The sequence below is a fragment of the Serinus canaria genome, chromosome 7 (genome assembly GCF_022539315.1).
Source record: "Serinus canaria isolate serCan28SL12 chromosome 7, serCan2020, whole genome shotgun sequence".
Lineage (NCBI taxonomy): Eukaryota > Metazoa > Chordata > Aves > Passeriformes > Fringillidae > Serinus > Serinus canaria.
The window spans coordinates 15806718-15826769 of NC_066321.1; the positions used below are offsets into that span (position 1 = coordinate 15806718).

Sequence of the window (20052 nt, forward strand, 5' to 3'; positions counted from 1 at the left end):
CCTCTGGCTCCACACTTTTGGTTTTATCTCCAATGGCAAGAAATTAAATGGATTGAAATTCCCCAGCACAAAACTTCCTTGCCCACCACAGCCAGCAAGGTAGCAAGCCCCAGCTGGAGCAAGGACTGTCACCATGTTACCCACTACCAGCATGGAGGTGGGCTTTCTGTCACCATCATTGAGCAGACTGGTCACTGTGGACTCAGCCTCCACACTGGCTGCTGGAAGCAGGAGGCTGAGCCCCATGTTTCACCACATGAACCACAAGAAACACATTCTCCTGCCTGTTTGCATCCGTATGCATGTCCGTGCTTGTGCCTGTGTGCTCGGCACTACTCAGTGCCCATCTCCTTGTGCAGGCTGTAGCCACACACTGAATGGCAGGTCCATGAACCAAGCACAGAAGAAACATCTCAATAAACACATTCTTTCCATGCTTTCTTCCCATGAAAGAACTGAGCCAGGTCCCTGTGAATTGCTGACTGCCTGCAGCCCATGGTGATGGGTTAGGTGTCCTCCGGTCTTGCTCTCCAGGGTGCTGCTGCTGGGAGTAGGTGGAAGTCCCACTGCCCATGGTCAGTCACTGGCTGTACAGTGCTGGGAACCAACCCTGCTCTGCTCCATGCTGGTGGCTGCAGTGGCAGTGATGGTGGCAGGGAGCGGCTGTACCTGCTGTGGTGAAAGAGACCCACTTGTGATCTGCTGTGGCCAAGCTCTGGTGAAAGACATCAGGGACCAGCTTCAAGACCTTCACAAAGGGCCCTGCATCAAAGCCACGCAGGTCATGCAAGCTCTGGGGGCTGAAGACCCTCTGGCTGAGGGTCCCCCCTGCAGCAGCACGTGGAACAGGCTGTGCAGGTCGAAGCTCTCCTGGCACCGCTGCACGTGCCTCACAAAGGTGCAGAGGGCCTCCATGGGTGGCCACAGTGATGGAGGAGAGTCACCCAGGATCACAGCTCATCCACATGGTCCTGTGCCCTGAGTGTGCTGGAAATCCCACTGCACCAGGATGCAATGTAGGCAGGATTGCTGTGGGGGCTCTGGTTTGTGTCACATGTGTGGACTCAGCAATCAGTTCTACCAAAGGCTGGTGTGCTGCTTGAAGAGTGGGATGTCTGTCCTGGTTTCTCTGCCAAAGGAGAGATAGCAGGTGGAGGGAGAGGTGGACAACAGGGATGGGCTGAGGCAGGAAGAGTAAAGGGGCTGCAAGGTGTGCACTACATGGGGCACCCCCACTTTAGTCAGACCAGAGGAGGAGGGAGACACTGCAGGGTGCTGGCACACCAGGAGCCTGGTGGGGCACAAAATACTGCTGCAGTGGAGGGAGAGTAGCTGAGAGGTTCCCTGCAGATTCAGGGGATGCTCCTGTGTGGGGCTGGGGAGAATACCCTGGCTGTCTGCAGACCCCCAGTTCTCCATGCTCTGGGATGGGACAAATGTTCACTTGCCAGACTCACTTATGCCAGTCCAGGACTGCACTCCTACCAGAAGTTTCTCCCTCTTTGCTATATGAAAAGGGGTTTATTTTTACAAAAGTAAGCCTGTCCAGAGACTTAAAAATAGAAAGTCTTTTCCCAAAATTATCAACCTTATTATTCCAAACAGCTGTGTTGTTTAAGCAAACTGTTTGGGTTTCTGTTTCTGCCGTCTGGGTTCAAGTACACTCAAGTTATCTTCTCTAGTTATTTTTGTTCTCTGCAGCCAGGAGGGACTGGCACACCTCTGTTGTCAGATACCACTGGCACCCATTCACATGGCCATTTGGCTGGGAAGTTAAGGAAACTGCTAGCTAAAACCATTTCTACAACAAAACTGTGAACAAGAGCCAGTGGCAAAGTTTCCCTTTTCCTTTGTGTGTCTGAAAGTCCTTGCAGAGGCTTTTGTGTCTGCTTTTCAGACACTCAGACTTCATTAAATTGTGAAAACCTTGTTTCCCTCTTCCCCCTGAGGAGGGGTTTAGGGGGTGTGGGGCAGGTAATGATGGCAGGAGGTGGCAGCACAATGCATTCCTCGCACTGGCAGGAGTGAGAGTGGCTCTGGTTTGCAATCCCCAACACAAGCGGGTTTGTTCAGATGTGAATCACCCCATTTTAGGGAGAGCAGAGCTGATACTGAGCAGGACAATAGTTGTGTGTGAAGCCTCAAGAGCAGCCCCAGCTCAGGGGTGCTGGGGTACTGCTGGCTGCTGCAGATGCCAAGGACCACCCTCAGCAAGTACTGCTGAACACTGGGGACCTTGCACATTCCTGCCATGGCCCCAGCCCAAAGCTCTCTGTCTCCTGCCCTCCATCCACCTTCCCTTCATGTCACTCAAAAGAAGGGACTCACCAGCCCCAGAGAAGCACCAGGAAGAGAAGAAAGGGCTGAGCTGGGCCCTGCTGACCTCCAGGGGAGGAACCTGTTCTCCTCAGGCATGGACACAAACCTTCCTTCCCATGGGAACAGCAGGTTTGGACGTGCTGCAGCCAGCATTTCCCAGAGCCAGTTGCCAGGCCCACAGATTTTGCCATGGAACTACTGGGCAGAGATGAAGCTCCATCCAGCTCTTCTCCCTCACACAGGTCTTAGCAAAGGATATTTTTCTAGCAGGGATGTCTGAATCCTGGGCACAGGCTTGGACAGCATGTTTCTTCAATACAGGTGAGTACTCCTGTAATTTGTCTGGCCTTCACTCCTTTCCCTGGGAGGTTTGCTTCCTGTCTGCTGCCCTTGCCCCTGCCCCATCCCTCCCAGCTCATCATCCCCTCCAGGCTCTCCAGCCCTCTGGCTCTCTGAGGTGCCTGTGCTGGGACTAGTCTCCAGAGGGACTCTTTGCACAAGTGATTGAGGCACTTCTGGGATAATTCTTCTGTGCCTGTGCAAGGTTCCGCTGTCCAGGTGCATACTTTTGGCTGGGATATACCTGATCACGAGCTGCTGTGTCTTCCTCTGCAGAGATGGCTCTCATGAGCTCCCATGCAGAGAGGGGGCAATGCTGCTGTGAGGTGTGGAAGGGAAGGCTCAGCCTGAGCTCTGAAATGTGACTGCCAAAGCTTCTTCCCTGCAGGGAGCAGCAAGGAGGTGGGCTGGCACCCGTGAGTGTCCTGCGTGGCTCAGAGGGGCCATGCAGGAGTCAGAACAAGGAGAAGTGCTGAGCATCAGTGCTGCACAACATCCCCCATCTCTCCTGCCACTGTGTTCTGTGACCCCCTGGGCTGCCAGATGTGATCTTGTCATTGAGCAGGATGGGAGAATAATCCTCCTCATGTGATTTCTGCAGAGAAGGGGGGACCTTGTGATCTCTGCTGCAAGAGCCCAGCTGGATGATTTCCTTCATCCATCAGCCCAGTGTCCCTAGAGGATGTCCCCCCCTCCAGCACACAGAGTACAGCAGCCTCACTGGGGCTGGGAGAGGCTGGGGCACAGCTGCTCCTGCTTTGCCAGGCTCTCTTCCTCAGCAAAGACACGTGGCCAGATGCTGGGGCCAGCTACTGGTGCTCTGTACTGGGGCTGCACTCACTTTTTGGCCCTGGAGGTGTTAGCACAGCCATGCCTGCTTTTTTCCTTCACTAGTCTAGGAGCACAGCATTTCAACTTGCCTCCCAGGACTTATAAGGGACAAGCACAAAACAGGGCAGGGATTGCCATCGGTTTGGCTGCAGGTGCACAGCAAGAAGAGCTCTCTCCTTCAGCACAAAAATGATTTTGCAAGCTGAAACTCTGCAGGCAAGATCAGAAAGAGGAAACGTGCACGGCTCAGGCTACCAGCACCCATCAGCAGAATTCAGCCACAGCCAGGGGTAGTGATATGACACCATTTAACCTCCTTGCTTGCTTTCCTGGGCTGCTAGTTGTGAAGGAGACAAAGAGCTCCCCTGGCAAAACAGCCCAGTCTTGGAATTGCCTCCACCACAGCTGCCTGACGTACTTTCTACAGCACGAATCACAGAGTAATGGTATCTGCAAGCAAAGCCCTGCTTATGCATTTAGTCAAGCAGAATCCACAAAGCTGCTTGTAGCAGAATCAGCTGTGACCTCCACAGCATTGTGCCATTAATAGCAAGGTTTGGTCTGGGTCAAACAAAAGCAGGGCAGACTTAATAGGAGAGGAAATGAGATGGATGCGCTCGGCTGGCCTCTCCCCACATGCTCCTACTGTAATTATAGCCTGGTGCTGTTTCAGCTCCCTCATTCACAAGTCTCATCACTGGGACTGCGTTTCTCATGGCCAAGGTGTAAAAGCCACACACAGATATGTTGTGGCCCCAAGCAAACCAGCAGCAGCACAAAGGGAGCACTGGCAGGGAACCTCAGCTCGTCACAGCCAGGAGCTGGATGTGTGGCCTGGGATGTGGAAGGGAAAGGAAGGAAGGGTTGGGCTGAAGGAACAGGCCCAGGACCGCTATCTGCAGAGAAAGCTGGACATACCTGATTATGGGTTTGGTTTGTCAGCATGGCCAAGTGCAGACGGGGCTAGTAGAAAGTCCCAGGTGTAGTGCTGGCCCCAGCGATGCAGCTCAGGAGGGTGCTTCAGAGGGACATGGTCACAGTGGGGTGGATGTGCCCAGCATCCAGCCTCTGGGCCCATCTGCTCCAGTGATCTGCTTTTGTGCTCAGGCTGAAAATGAAGACAACATCCTGTTTTCCTGACTTACAGAGAAAGGGCAGCCCTGGAGGGCATTCCTGTGCCTGGATGGGATAAGAAGCTTTTCCCAGTGTGATCAGACTAAGCAAGGGTGTAGCCACCCTTGTCCTGAGCTCTGTAGTGTGCAGAGGCAGTGCTGTGCATTGCAGTGAGACGGGCTCACTGCTGCTGCCTGAAGTGATACAGGAGCCAGCAGGGTGCCCAGGAAAAATAAACCCTCCCCTGCCCATACCGTGCTCCCTTAGGAGGAAGACTCCCCCTCACACTCCTGCTCTCTGGGGGAGCAGGTGCTGCAGTGCTTGGTGTGACCCTATGAAAGCATCTCCAGACATCCTTAATCACATTCCTCTGGAACAGGGACACATCTGGTACAAACATGATCCTGTCCCCAAGGAGTTCGGGCTAATTCCTGTCATAGAGCCTCGGAGCCGCCCCGGGCAGGGAGAGCTTCGGCAGAGCTTTGATCATCTCCGTTGTCACTTTGCAGGGGATGGGGCTGCAGGAGGCATCCCCAGCTTCATGAGCTGAGTTCAAGCAGCCCAAGCCTGAGCTGGCCTGGCCGGACTGACCGAGTCTGAGGGGAGGCTGGGCTACCCACAGTCTGGGAATGGGAGAAGGGAGGACCTGCACTTTTCAAATGTTGATTTATAAGCTGGTTTCAAGGAATTGTGAAACTAGAACAAGGAAAGAGCCAGAACTGTGGGATCACTGCTGCATGGTCTGTGTGTCCCTTTCCTCTTGCATGCATGCAGGCTGTGTTAGGAGAGTGCTTTGGGATCAGGATCTGGCAGTGGGTGGCATGCTTGATTTTTGGCTGCTGTTCTCAGTAGCTCTCTGTCTTTGGTGAACACATTCCTGGCTGTGTTGTGCTTTGGGCAAGGGGGGAATTTGGTTGCCTCAGTGAAGCAGCAGGGCCTGGCAGGGGAGCTGTGATGGTGGCAATGCACAGCAGCGCATGGGTGCCTTCCTTCTGCATCTGTGTGTCCCTATGCCTTTGACTGGTCCAAGGTATCCTGCCTCTGCTGCTGACTCTCCCAGATGAGATCATCCCAGGGATGACAGTGGAGGAAATCAGTCCTCCACCCTAGGAGCAGAGTTCTGATGAGCCATTGAGGACCTGCAGCCAAGGTGTCACAGCTCGTCCCCTCACAGCTGATAGGAAAGCAAGTCTGTCAGATTCTTCCCACCCACAGCGGGGCATGCGGGCCTGCCTGCCTCCCAGGAATGTGCCAGACCCGTGGCAGAAGAGGAAATTAAGATATTGTCTGCAGTCCAGGAGGAATTCCTGCCTCAGCTTGTTCCTGCCAGTCCTCTGCCGACCTTCCCTCGGCATGGAAAGCCCAGCAGGAAGCTGACTCACTGTCTGCTGCTGCCACGGCTGGGTGCGGGGCCTGGCTGCCTGCAGCACCAGAGGGCTGCTCCTTTCATGGATGCAGGGATAGCTCACTGCTCAGACCCACCAGCACCTGCCTGTCCTGGCTGTCCTCTCCCAGAGCCCAGCACTCTGCTGACAGGCAGAGAACAGCCACGGCATCCTGGTTCTTGTGCTGGCTGCAGCTGGGCTGAGAGGAGGGTTGGGTTGCTGACATTGCTGCCAAACACACAATCAGCACCACTGTGCCAGGTTTGGGGAAGGAGGCAGCCCCGAGGCTGGGGGGTAGGAGCGGGGGGCTGATGGGCTGGAGAGAGGTCCTGGGCTCATGTGATAGTGAGTCACTTGCTTATCAAAGCTCTGTGAAGAAGTAGGTGGTCACAGCCAGCCCTTCCCAGGAGCAGCACCTAAAGCCAGCTAGGAAACAGGTGATTGCAGTTTCCAAGTGGGCTGTACAAATGCAGGACTGGTGCTTTAATCCTGTAACAGAAAGGAACAAATTTCAGGTGTAAGTTTCTTGTCAAGATTCTTGTCACCTTTTCTACTCAGCTGATAGAGTATAGGGCTTACAGTGTCAGTCACTGATGCTCCATTTGGGGAATCCAATGTTTATTGACTGAAGAGTTGGAAAGTTACTTTGTTCTAAGGACTGGAACAGGGCATCTTCCATTTCCCTCTTGGGAAGTGTCAGTCAACAATAGTGTAAATGCTAAAAACCTTGCCCTTTTGAAAAGTTGTATCCTTCCCTTCTACCCTGGATGACAGGAACCATGGCCAGAGTTTCTCCTGAGAAGTCTGGGAGGGGATGTCTGGTGGCAGAGATGCTTGCTGGTGGAAACTGCTGGCTGGCAGGCAGATGGAGGAGAAAGAAGTGTGCTCCTCAACTTTCCCATGGCTGTGAGGAGCTCCACAGCCCCCTGGTGACCAGCCAGAACTGAAAAGCTTAACAGCCAAAATTGTCTGCAGAAACAGCATCAGCAGGAATCCCCTCTCCTCCTGTGAGGAGAAAGTTGGCTGTGGCGGAAACAGCCTGGCAACAATTGTGTGGCTGTAAGGAGGACTGTCAAGGACACTGTGAGTAGATCTATCCCTTTCTCTGACACAGCGATTGGCCTTGTGGATAGAAGTATTAGAGGTGAGATAAGAACTGCAGTTGGGCTTCTGGTGCCATCTTGCATGGTGCTTTCATAAAACAGGGAAAGTGGTGTAGATTAAACTAATCCAGCACAAGTACCAAAGAGCCTGGATAGTCACGCTCAGGGTAGCTCTCAAAAACTTGGTATCAAAATGGAAGGACACATTGACAGTGACTTATATATCAGGAAACTAACAAAAGGCCCAGAGAGTGAAGGTGGAAAAGTGGTGGGGGTGGTCATCACAGGTTAGGCAGTGGCCTCAGTGTGACTGTCCAGTGGCAGATGTCAAACAAGATACTGCCAATCTACCTCAGAACTCTCTCTGTGTTTTAAGCAGTTTAAAACCCTCCCATTATTGACTAAAATAATAATAAATTAAAAAAACGCTTCCCCCACACCCCTCCATTGGATTTCCTTTCTTTCAGAATAAAGAAATAATTTCAGATGGAAAGAAACATCACAGAGCACTTGTGAACTATGATCTGGCCACACTTCGATCTGTGATCGAGTTCTATCTTTGAACTATGATCTGGAGAAACTTTGCCCAGAGTAATGCTCTTTGCCACCTGTTCTTGATCTCAGAGACATCATTTCGAAGCTCTATCAGGATTCCTGTTAACGGTCCCTCTTCCTGCATCACGCTGTGATGGCCTGCCGAAGGAGCCCCAAACCCGAAACGTTTGCTATTCTCGGTGACATCAATTGCCCTTACAAAGGTCCGCACTTGGCTCCTGTGCCTGTGTACAGCAGTGGTCCCCCGTCCCCGCCGCGTGCCCGTGAGTGGCACCGGCCGCTCGGGCTCCCCCACCCCAACCCTTCTCAGCCCCCTCCTCTAGGGATGCGCGCCTCTTCCTCGCCATCCTCATCCCGCTCCTAAGCGCTCCGGCGCCGGCACGGCCCCGCCGCTGCCGCAGCACCGCACTCCCCGCGGCCCGGGGCGGGCGGAGCGGGGCGGAGCGGGCGGCCCGGCCGCTCCCCGCTGCCCGCGGCCGGCGAGGCGGAGCCAGCGCGGCGCGGGGCCGGCGAGCCGTGCCCGCCCGGCCGCGGCGCTGAGAGCCGGCGGCTGCGCTTCCGCGGGCGGCTCCGCCGATGGACGCCTATCTGCGCCAGGTGGGCAGCGGCGGGACGGGCGCGGCGGCGGGGCTCGCCCCCGCTCGGGGCTGGGAGAGGCGGGGGCCGGGCGGAGGCCGGCAGGATTGGATCTCAGGGCGAGACGGGCATCGGGGTGCCGTGCGCCGGGTCAGGAGCGCCCCGGGGCCGTGGGACGCTGCGCTCCCCGCGGGCCGCGGCGCGCCTCAGCTGCCCCCTCGCCCAGACGGTCCCGGTTGCACTTTCTCTGGAGCAATGGGATGCGGAGGGTTTTGTCCCCGAGCTCTGCCCAGCCCGGCGCGGCACCTCGCAACCCGTGCGATAGGTTGAAGGGACTGCGGGAGCCGGAGCCCGACCGATGTGCGGTGTCGGGGGTTGCTTGCGGGAGGAGAGGGTTTGTCGCATGGTAGTCATGGCTGCCCGGTGCCGGCTTCTTAATCCTCTGGAACGACTTCAGGGACCGGAGCCTGCTCCTGCCTGCGTGTGTGTGTCACAGAGCGGTTGGCCTCCGGGGCACCGGGCAGGCGGGCAGCGTGCGGCGGGAGTGCCCTACCCTTCGGTGCCGCTGCCCAGTCACCGTCACGCCGGCGGGCAGAGCGGCTGCCCGAGGCCGGACCCGCACTGTTATCCGCGGACTCTGGTCCCTCCTGGCCGCGGTGCCCTCCCCGGCTGAGCACACGGCCGTGCGGGCACGGTGCTGCCATGGGGAGCGAGTGACTGAGTGCGCGGGGCCAGGTGCCGGGCACAGCCCAGACGCTCCGAAATTCTCTATGCCGTTTTTCTTGCCTGAGCAAACACAGGTCTCCAGCCCAGCCTGGTGATGCCTTTGGTTGTGAGGGGCAGGTGGGTGCAAGGCAAGGGCAGCCCATTCTGGACCCATGGTGACAGTGGGTGCCCGTGGCATTGTGGCATTGGCAGTGGGCACGGCATACACAATGGGGTGACGGGGCCTTCTGGAGGTCTGCGGCTGAAGTCTGAAATCCTCCTGTTTGGGGCATGACACATCTGCCCCCTCCAGCCCCCAGATGGTTTCCAGGCCATTAACCCCAGCGTCTGGCCTTGCGAGTCACGGATGCGGAGGGGGAGCTAGCAGCGCTCCGGAGTAGCCCGTGGTCGCTGGGCTGGAGCAGCTGATGGGCTCGGGCCTGCCCTCTCCCTGGTGAAGCGCTTTCTTTATCAGAACAGATGTTTTCCCAGATCTGGCCCCAGAGAGGAAGGAGTGGCTGCCCCCGGGCTGTGCGGCTGGAGCTGCCCCGCAGCATGCGGCAGCGCATCGCCCAGCATCCTTCAGCCATTAACTGATTAACCTGCTGCTCCTGGAAGTCTGGGCCGTCTGTATCTAATCAGATGAAGGCCAGAGTTTCCCAAAGGGCCGTTTCACCACAGCCTTTATGGCCACCCCTCTGTCAGGAGGAACCTCCTGGCCCCTTGCAACAGGAGTAGCCACTGAGGAGCCTGAAGGAACTGATGGGAATGGGAGGCGGGAAAGGGGATGCTCCGAGGTGCACGCCTCAGCAAGTAGCACCCATCAGAGAACTGCCTGCTTTGTCCAGCTCCAGGATGCTGTCCAGGCATGATTCTGCCATTATCTGAAGAAACAGGGATTTCCAGAAAAGGGCTGAGGGGCAGTCCTGGAGCCAGAGTCACTCCAAGAGTAACACATCTCTTGCAAATCACAGACTTTAATCCTGATGAAGCAAGGTAGGCAAGGCTGGAGAACTGGGGTGAGTGTGTGCAGGAAAGCATCAGACTCTGCTTTGCAGGAAAGGCAGTGGGGGAGGGAGAGAGGGAATGTGACTTCCCCAAAGCCGGAATGTTTGGCATTTGCTGCACCCCAGCCACTCTTCCTCCTTCTCCATGGGGGGTTCTTGGTGGGAGGGAAAGCCTGAGTAGAAGGGAGTTGCTTCACTTCTTTCTGCAGCAGCAGAGCTGCTCGTCCCAGGGGATGCATGTCATGTCTTACAGTGAGTAGCTTAAACCCCATTGTGCTCTTGGTCTTGCCTTAGCAAGCTCCCATGCCATGCTTGCAGCATTTAGATTATCACACTCATCTGTGTGATCAGTGTTTGCGATTAGGTGGGGATGCCATGGGTCTTCACAGCTCCCCTAGTTCCCCCTTTGGCATGCTGGAGTCCAAAATGGCTTTGTGGAGGGTTCAACCCACTTGCCATCCTGGTTCTGCCAAGGGAGGAGTAGTTTTGGCCAGGTGTGCCAGCTCGACACTGTGGAGGGGTTTCCCATGTGCTGTGCCTTCCTCTGCTTGCAGATCCCAGGGACAGCGAACTGCTGGGGAGTGTGCTGCTGCTGCTCTTCTCCCACAGCATCCCAAGCGGGTCAGATTAGAAAACCTTCATCCTCAGTGAGTGGTACAGCACAAAGATATGTGTGTGCCTCAGCCATTGGGGCTCTGCTGTGCAGCATGGCTCAGAGATGTGATGGATGAGGCCTTTGCTGCAGCAGGGTGTGAGTGGAGGAGCCGTGTGTGTGTGCTCTGCCATCTCCTTGCTTGGCTGCTGCAGAGAGTCCTGTGCCCAGGCAGGGAGGAGGGGCCCTGGAGGCCTGGGCTGTGGCATGGTGACAGATGATGGTTTCCCTGTGTGTCTGGAGTGTGGGCAGGATGTGGGGTTGACACAGAGGATATGACTCGCTCTCCAATTCCCCCCTAAGGAGCAGGAATGTCATGGACAGGGTTAAAGGAGACACTTCTCCCATCCTGTCCTTCTGCACTCCAGTTGGAGGGACCAGTTAGCAGGGTCTCATAGTCAGTCAGCACTGAGGAGCAGCATCCAGTGGAGTCACAGATGCTGCTCTCCTTCTCATGTGCCACTGGCCGAGAAATGCTGGCATTTTAAGTGTTAAACAGTTTTCCTCATTGCTCTTGTGATGAAATCCAAAGCTTTTCATCTGTGTTGTAAAATAAATCCCCTGAAGTTCTTAAGCTTTCTGACATGAGGAGAGAAAGGCAGGGTAATTCTCTGTTCATTTCCTGCATGGCTGTGGTGATTGGAATTGTCCTCTCTACAGCTGTCATGGTCTTCACTTACTATTCCCCACACTCCCTGTCCTTCCCTGGCCACAGCCCTTCTCTTCTTTGTGGCCTGGGACATCTGCCATGGAGATAGGGAGAGGATCCATCTCTCTGGGGAATACATGCAGGTCAGGGAGGAGCCTCAGAGTCAAGGCTGTGAAGGAGTACTAAGGCTACTGGAGTTGCCACCATGCATGCACCTGAGCTGCTTTCTTGGCCACAAACTGAGGTGGGGAGCAAGTACCTCTGCCAGGTTTCTTTTGCTCTGGCAGCTTTGCCCTGACTGCTGACTACTTGATGCAAGTGGAAAGTGCCTGACTACTCCACAAAGCCATCAGGGAGTTTACAGAGTGTGGTCCTTTATTGGCCACAAGACACTCAGCGGAATTTGCTGTGCTTTGGGCATCTAATGGCGTGAAGTCATGTGTGTAAACATCTGCAGGCAGATGGGGTGAGGAGACCAACCGAAAGGACTTGACTGTGAAGGCAAGTGTGGAGCCTGCCTGATTCATGGGTGGAGCAGGTACAGGACTGGTCTGATTTTTGGTTGTACATGCAATTCTCACCAGCTTTGGACTCTCTGTTGAAGCTGCTTGGATGCATCATCCAGAGATCTGTGTCCCCAGGGAGCCCAGGCTATGCTGGGTGGGAAGGGTTTGTACATGGCTGGATTAGGTTTTTAACAGCTTGGTTTGCCCTTCCCATGCTCCCTGCAGTTGGGAGAAGGAAGAGCTCCTGTGAGAGAGGAACATGGCCAGATGTCCAGGAGAATCTATGCAGAGACTCTTGTCTGAGATAAGGGAAATGGTTCAGCTGACGTGGGTGATGCTGACCATGAGTGATGGGCTGTCTTTACAGATAACAGTAAGCTGAATGCCTGTGTGTTAATAACCATTGTCTTTGGAAAATGCCATCTTGGAAAGAAAAGGTACGTAGAACATCATCTTCTTTAGCAGTGAGGCTGCTCTTTGAAGGAGTATTCTGGCCAAGCCTCCCTCCAACTCTCAGGAACACGTGCTTTGCCAACTTCCCCTGACAACCTCCTCTCACTCTACTGAGAATATTGTGACCTCTCAGAAAGAGGACCCATAGGGTTTAAGAAGAGACAGAGAAATGCTGACTGTTACATCCATCTTGTGTATGTAATGCTCTCTGTATCAATACCACACAGAGCAACCCCTCTCTGTTTAAGTAGCCTGTATAGTGCAGCTGAAGAGAAGAACCACTGTCCTTGAAGATATCCATGCTGCTAGTGCAGCGTGGATGTTCCTACACACAGAATCCTCCATGCAAGCTGTGTCTCCCCTAAACCATTCAGAGTGATAAAGAGGCAGATATAGGACAAGAGGGTTCGACTGCCCTGTTTTGGAGCAGCAATTGCAAGGAAGAAAGCTCTTGTGCTAAAGGTGACACGAAGAAGTGTCTGGCGGAAGAGAGGGAGTCCTGCTAGCTCCCTCCTTAGGGCATTCATCTGGAGCCAGACTCCGTGAGCTGTGACCTTGTCAGATCCCATCAGCAGCAAGAGGGTGGGCTGGCACAGGCTCTCAGTGAGAGCCCCCACATGAAGGGAAGCCAGGTTGCCCTGGGCCAGCATGCAGCTGCCCCATTGTGGCCTCTAAAACCACCTTGTTCTGCTCTGGTTTCACTTCTTGCCACGCTTCCATTTAACAGAATGATCACAACTGTTTTGCAATTTCTTTTTCCCGTTTTGCTGTAAGGAGAATATGTGAACTATCTAAATGTGATTATTAAGACTGAAACTTGTGAGAGTCTGGATTTCCTGGTTATCTTTCAGTTACCCTAAACTCTGCAGTTCTGCCTCCTCATTTCCATATGACATCACCCACAGTTCAGCAGGGCTGTAGAGCCAAGTCTCAGGAAAAACACCTATGGAGGGCCTGTCATGCATCACTTGGTGCAGTGCCCAGGGGACTGAGAGGTCCTATCATACAAGTGCAATAATTATCATAGCAACTGAACTGGTGGTGGGCCCTCTCACAGTTCCAGTCATCAGTCTATTTGATGAGAAGGTGGCAATTAGGGTTAGGATGATGGGGGGTGTATTAGTGTTGTTTATTCCTGTTACTTGCATCTTGAGCCAATGATGAAGATTTGGCTGAATCACACTTTCTAGAAGGGCTTCTTATTTCTGGAGGATCCCTTGCTTTTTGCAGTTTCTTCAAGTGGTTACACAATCGTGTTTTAAAATAAACCCTGCTTCATTTCTAAAGTGTCTGGCAGATCCATCCGTTTTCAGGTCCTACTTTTCTTCTGCTTCATGAGAGTGGCTTTGTCCCAAATAACTTCTCTGTCTGCAAAAAATTATTTTCTGGCACCAGATTGCCTCTGGGTTGCTGGCAAAGGTGACCCAGCAGGCAGCAAAGAGGGGTCTCAGTGCTGCTGTGTGTCCTCTCAGCAGGGTGGAGTCAGTTGAGCATGCAGGGACAGAGATGAGGATTGCAGCCCATGCTGGGCCACATGCTGCTCTAATCCCCCCACTATCACTGTCTGGGCTAGATAGGTCAGCCCTAGCTCTGGCAAATCTACATAATGACATTAACATCTTCACAAATACTTTTGCACTACAAGGGATCTTTCTGAATAGCAAAAATGCCTGAGCCTTTTATGTTGTCTCTGGAAGGCTTCTTTCTCACACCTCAAAGCATAAGTAAGCAGTAAACTTCCTTACTCCTGTTTATACATCCCAGACATGCATCAACTCTTGTTGCCACCAAATGTCCTGGGAGTTTCTGCTCAGCAGTTTGCAATCCTCTTTGGGTCTGTGACTTTCCAGAAGACATTCCTCTGTTTGAAGTACTCCTTGCATTCCTTCTCTCCTGATGGTGACCTTTCAGTTGGGCTGTACTTTAATCCTGTTTTGTTCTAACAGGGGGCTGTGGAATCCACACTCCTCTGATGGTCACATCCTCGTGGGTACTTACTTATCTGCCAGATGTTGGCATCTGCTAGTACTGTAAGAATTACTTTAGATTTCAGGTCCTAGATGAGAATACACAATAGTACTGACCCTGTCACTGCAGACATTTGTTGGAAACTCCCTCAATTAGTAGTGATTTTCCCCATCCATATCAGGAGTTTTGAGATCCCTTTGCTTCTGTTTGCTCCTCAAGAGCTGACTTTTACTGAAATACTGTGTTCTACATGGGCAACACCACGAAAGTCAGTCATGGTCCTATTTCTCTCGTGTGCTTGTATGCTAAGGAAGAAGAAGCCTTTTTGACTAGACTTCTTTCCCCATGTTAACTGGCACTGGACAGCAGTTAAAGCCAGAGTATCCTTTAGATGGAAGAGCAGAGAGCAAAACCTCTGTATTTTCCCTTGGGTTCTCAGACTAAGCAACCCATGGTTGCTAGGGGTAATCCTGCTATCACTGCTATTTAGACTCTGACTCTTTCAATCTCTTGGAATTTCCTCAGCATTACCAGACTTATAAAAAACTAATTTCAACTGTTGAGAAACTTTATTGGACAGATTTCTGGGAACTCTTGGACCTGTTGATTTTAAAAATATGTTTTGTGTCCTTTCCATTTACTGAAAGCACTTCAGCATCACAATGTGATGCAAGATGGTTCTTTCCAGGGAGGTTTGTTAGAAACTTCTGTGTGTCTCCATCATCACAGCACCAAGCCTGCCAGAGTTCAGGAAGTGTTTGGACAATACTCTGGAGACCATGGTGTGACTCTTGGGGATGGTCCTGTGCAGGGCCAGTAGTTGGATTTGATAATCTTTGCAGGTTCCCTCCAACTCAATTTATTCTGTGATTCTATGATAAATCTCAGTGCTGCCATCCATATCTAGTAGTTGGATGCTGCTACTAGCACGTCTTTGTACCCAGTGATTTTAGAAAAGAGTGAAACAGACTCTTCCGTCTTTCCTGTCTCCCAGCTTCTTTCTTACATGGGTTGTTTGCCCCATTTTTCCCTATTTCCACTCTTATTTCAGATTGACTGACAGTGCATCCCAGCTCAGAGGCACTCCACTTGCTTTCTGAGTGGTATTTGAAGGAAGGACACAGAGGACGAGCAAACACCAGGAAAATGTCTCACATGAAGAGTTTAAAAACCTGAGATTACTTTATTAGTGAAATGACAAATAGGGGGAGACATGGCAAAAGAGCAGAAAAGAATGGATGAGACAGAGAAGGTGGATTGAATTCCTCTGTACCTCTACCTCTGACCGTAAGAAGAAGGGATTTTGTGCTTCACAGTGATGAGACTGGTTTAAAAACGTACGTTTCTGTATAATGTGTGAGTAGATGGTAGAACTCCACAGGGCAGGGAAAGTCAGGGATGTAGCAAGATGCAAAAAGGTATTGGACATAATCCCAAATTATGCTTAATAAACATTGCAGAAGAAATACTGTTTCAAGACTCTTGTCTGAGATTTTTACAAAACATGCAGCACTGGGGCTGCTCAGTGACAGACCACTGTATCCTTGTGGCTGCCTGAGACCCTGAGCTCTGTTCTGTGGACCTTGAAGGCTTCTCACCTGTCCATCAGCCCAGTTGAAGCCATTGGCTGAATTTGAGAGGGGGAGGGAACTGCAAGGAAGCCACCTCACTCTATATTTGGTGGCGAGTGGGAGAGGCTTCTTTGAGAAGCATTGCCCAAGTTGATAGCAAGGTAGGAATACTTTTTACTTACTCAGTTTTGAGTTGCAAGCTGGTCAGGGGAGGCCAGCTAGGGCCAGGCTGGGCTTTAGCAGATGCCATGTTACCTCCTTTCCTTCAGGGCTACAGAAGGGATGTAGGAAAGCCAGTGTTGCTGTGATGTGACAGGGAATACACATCTGTAGATCCCCATGGGATTAATGTGCTTAGGGAACAACTTATTTTAATTCAGTTCCTAACTGAAGTTTTAGGCAGGAAAGAGCTTGTAATGAAGGCATGGAAGTGGTGTTTACTTTTATGAACATAATGAAATTCAGTATGCATTTTCATGACTGGTGAGAATTTCTCAGGTGGTTGCAAACTCTGTAGAACTGTTACTTCATCCAAGAAGGAGAGTGACTCCACTGCCCATGGTGGGATTGCAGGGGGCAGCTCATCTTAAACTGAGCTTGGAGAGAGTGTGCAGTGAAGTCTGGAAGGATTCACACCTGCCTCCTTTCTGTGCACCTTGTGCTCATGGCAAAGGGCAGCTCTGAAGTCAGTGAAAAGCAGCAGGGGGCTCGTTCCCTCCCTTGCCATGACAAGCTGTTTGTGTGGTTCCGGTAGTGTGTAGCTGCTTCTTTGAGAAGATTGAGAATTACCTCCACGAACCAGGCATTTCCTGGGAAATATTTGGAGATGTTACGTAGAGTGAAAAGAGAAGCTGTGCAGCGCCAAACTGGGGGAGGAGACAGGAACAGAACAGATGGGAGGGGGAGGCAAAAGGGGAGTGGGAAGCAGTGCATATACATCAGTGACCAGAAGTGACAAACTCTTAGTGCTCTTAGATTATTTAATATGCACAAACCTTTTCCTGATACTGCCATTCTGAAAAGCTGCTGGCAGACTGAGGGTTCTGCTCCTTAATTGGTGAGGAATGGGGCTGCTAATTGGCAGAACTAGAATGAGTCATGGGCTCAGCCTAGGCTGCAGCTCTGGAGTAGCAGGACCCATGGCTGCAGTTTGTGCCCAGCTCTGAGCCCTGCTGGCTTACAGGGACTGCCCGAGCTCAGTGAGCTGCTCTGTGGGAATCGTGGACCAGACAGGTACAATCCAGCCCCTTTTTGCTCTGCAGTGTGTCTTCCTCATGCCTGACAAAAAGTAGACTTTTGTTTCTGTTATCCCTACTGCTGTTGCAGGTATTGTTCCTCTTGCCAGCTGCTCCATGCTGGCTGTTGCCAACTGAGCTGTTCCTTCTGTCTCTCTTACCTGTGATCTCTGGGCTGCCCCTCCCTTCCAGGAGCTGGTCCTGATTTTGCTGATCAGATGTAGCCCATGGCTTCATTTCAGCCTGCCATCAGAAAAACAGCAAAGTTGCATTCCTTACCATATGGGGCTGGGCTGCCAGGGACTCCCGCTCCCCACCAATCTTACATCCATTAGCTAAGGCTCTTTATATTTGTCCTATCACTTATTCATGATCATCCAGATCAATCTCTTGGAAAGTGCATTTATTGAAACCTGATTCCGGCTTTGTCTGAATTGCAAGGGCCTTTCTAGCCCAGTCTCTGCCTCGTGGTTTGCAGCCACAAAGCCCACTGAGGCTGGGAAAAGAGCTGGCTCAGCACTATGCTGCCAGGAGAGCCTTTCTTAAGCCTGGGAGCATATGGATCCATTGCCAGGAGAAAAACAAGGCTTGGATGCCCAGTACCCACTGAGCAGCCTCAGTGTGCTAGGAGGACAAAGGTAAGTTAGTATACAGTACTTGTAGTTGAGAACTTGTTGCACCCACAGAGGTTTTTGTCTCAGACTCTCAGTGCAGGGGCGAACATTTTTGAGACATCCCTGCCCTTTGCAGAAGGGCAGATTTGGTATAATTACCTAAATCAAGGAAGGCACTGCAAGAACCTCTTGTAGTATTGCGTTTGTAGGTAGATCTGGAGGCTGAGACAGTCAAGTTCAAACACAAAGAAAACATTAAAAACATCCTGTACTGGAAAAAGCAGACAATTGTATGCTCCTTTCACACACTGAAAGGTGTCTTCCAAACAAAACCGCCTTTCCTCTCTGAATAACCCTGGAAAATTGATGCAGCCATCCTGGTTTAGCCCCTCCTGAGCATGTTACTCCTGGCAGTTGTGTAGGTTTGTGCACAAGGAAGAGTGGGGTGTCTCAGTGCACTCAGAGAGAGGCGGCCCTGCTGTGTCCTGAGGTTCAGCTGGGGCAGCTCTTTCTTGCTTGTGCCTGGGAAGAAGCAGTTCCCAGAAGACAGAGGACATCCTGTGAAAACATGAAGATTCAAGGGTAGTCCAGAACATGGAGTAAGGAGAACAGAATAGGAAGACTTGTTTCTGAAGAGTGATACAGCTGTGGAATTGCTTCCTCATGTCAGTCCCTGAATGGGTCTCCTCCTGGGAGGCCCTGCTGAGGCCAAGGCACCTGCATGTGCAGAGTTTTGTGTCTTGTCCTCTGGAGCTTACCTTGCTGCCTTCAACAGCTGATAACTGATGAGGATGTAGCTGCTGGCTACACACTCTGCTTTAATGTGTGCATGCCTTGCTGCTGCACTAAGGGCTGTGTGCTGCCTTTCTGCCTCTCTGCCAGTTCCCTGGGTGCAGCACACAAGATCTCCCTTATTCTTTCCCTGCTGACACACCATGCTGCATCTTCTGAGATGAGATACAGGCATCTGAATGCAAGGGAGAACTGGTTTCAGTCATTCTTAAAACAAATGCCATAGAAGGCCAAGAAATCTGTGGCTTCAATTGAATTTTGATATCATGAATAGCAGGAAATGCTATTTATTTCTGAGTCTAGGGTCCAAAGTACCATGTGTTATTTGAACTGAGAAATGACATCTTAGAGTTTACTCTCCATAGTGGAAGGCATGATGGCGACCATGGGCCAGTACTGATGAAACACTGCTCTCTGTATGCAAGCAACTTTATTTTCTAAATTACAATCCCATGGTAAAAGATCACTTTTCAGCATTGTGCTTTGCTGTGCACTATGTGGCAAGGCACTTTCATGGACAGATTGTTACTGAGGCCATAGGAATGAGGATGTTGGTCTCAGAGTTTGTTTAACATCTGAGTGACCTGCCCTTGGTATAGGAACTGGTATATTACTGTTTTATTCTTCCTTTCTGTTACTGCTCTTGTTTCCTTTAAAACCAAAGCAGTAGACCAACCTAATAAACTCCTAGTAAAAGAATAATTGGGTGGGGATGAGCTCATTATATAAGGGGCTTGAGTTAACTGAATGATCAGTATTCAGCCAGCTTTATTTGATGGAAAGTGGTTACACAAAATCACCAGTGTCCTCTGTCTTTTAAGGTGTTCTCTTCAAACTGGTGATTGCTTGTTGCTTCCTTTTGCTAAACTGTTTTGTCTGTGGGTGAGGGTGGACCTTCTGTATATCCCAGAATGGAAGTTGAAGGGTTTTTACTCTTGTCCTAGAAGAGCAGGGTTTTCCCCATCATCTCTGGTGCTTGTGGGAGCTGGGGCCCCCCAGAGCTGGCACATCGCTGCTGGGCACTGCTCAGTCCTACTGACCTGGCTTCTCCTATGGAAGTTCAGCCTTGCTGCCTGGCAGTTTTTGGAAGTTTTCTGCTCAATTTAATCTTTTCAACTGATCAATGAGATTGGGGGATTGGGGGAGAGGGGAGTAAAGTGGGGCAGTCTCTTTGGTGCCACCATCTGCTCCCATATTTAGTAAAGGCTCCTTGGGGAATTTCATGTTTAGAAAGAAGGGCTGGTGGAAGGAGATGCACTTTAAACAAACTCTGCCTTTCAGGAAATGGGGCTATGGCTATGCTGGACAGAAGTTACAATAATTATTTGCTCTGTGGTTCCTTTTCTGGCTGTCTCAGCACAATATTCCTTTTGGAAACAGCATAACTGGGTGCAGTTACTCTGCTGTGCAGAGGCAATTGCTGTTGTACAAACAGCTCCAACATCAGAGTGAACTGAAGTAAGTCATTCTGGGCAGCTGGAATATCACAGGGCCTGGGAATTTCAGCATGTTGCCTTCTATTCCTTTGCAGCTCACAGGAGGACCTGCCGTAAGCTTGTGTGGTGTTGTACAAAAGAGCTGTCTCCTTGGAGGAGTATTTGTTAATACTTTTGCACATGGACTTCTGCTGGGAAAGGGGTCTGAATCAGTCTGGACTTTTAGATCATTTCTATGTGTTG

At 51.6% G+C, this 20052-nt stretch overlaps 1 protein-coding gene across 1 annotated transcript in view; it reads left to right on the forward strand.

Moving 5' to 3' along the window:
* The first annotated feature begins 8174 nt into the window (after positions 1 to 8174).
* LOC103814679 (unconventional myosin-X-like) overlaps positions 8175 to 20052 on the forward strand; it is an 89356-nt gene continuing 77478 nt past the window's right edge. Inside the window, exon 1 of the mRNA XM_030241521.2 lies at positions 8175 to 8242. Within this exon, the coding sequence (XP_030097381.2) occupies positions 8222 to 8242 (21 nt within the window). The 5' untranslated portion in view covers positions 8175 to 8221. The remainder of the gene's footprint in view (positions 8243 to 20052) is intronic.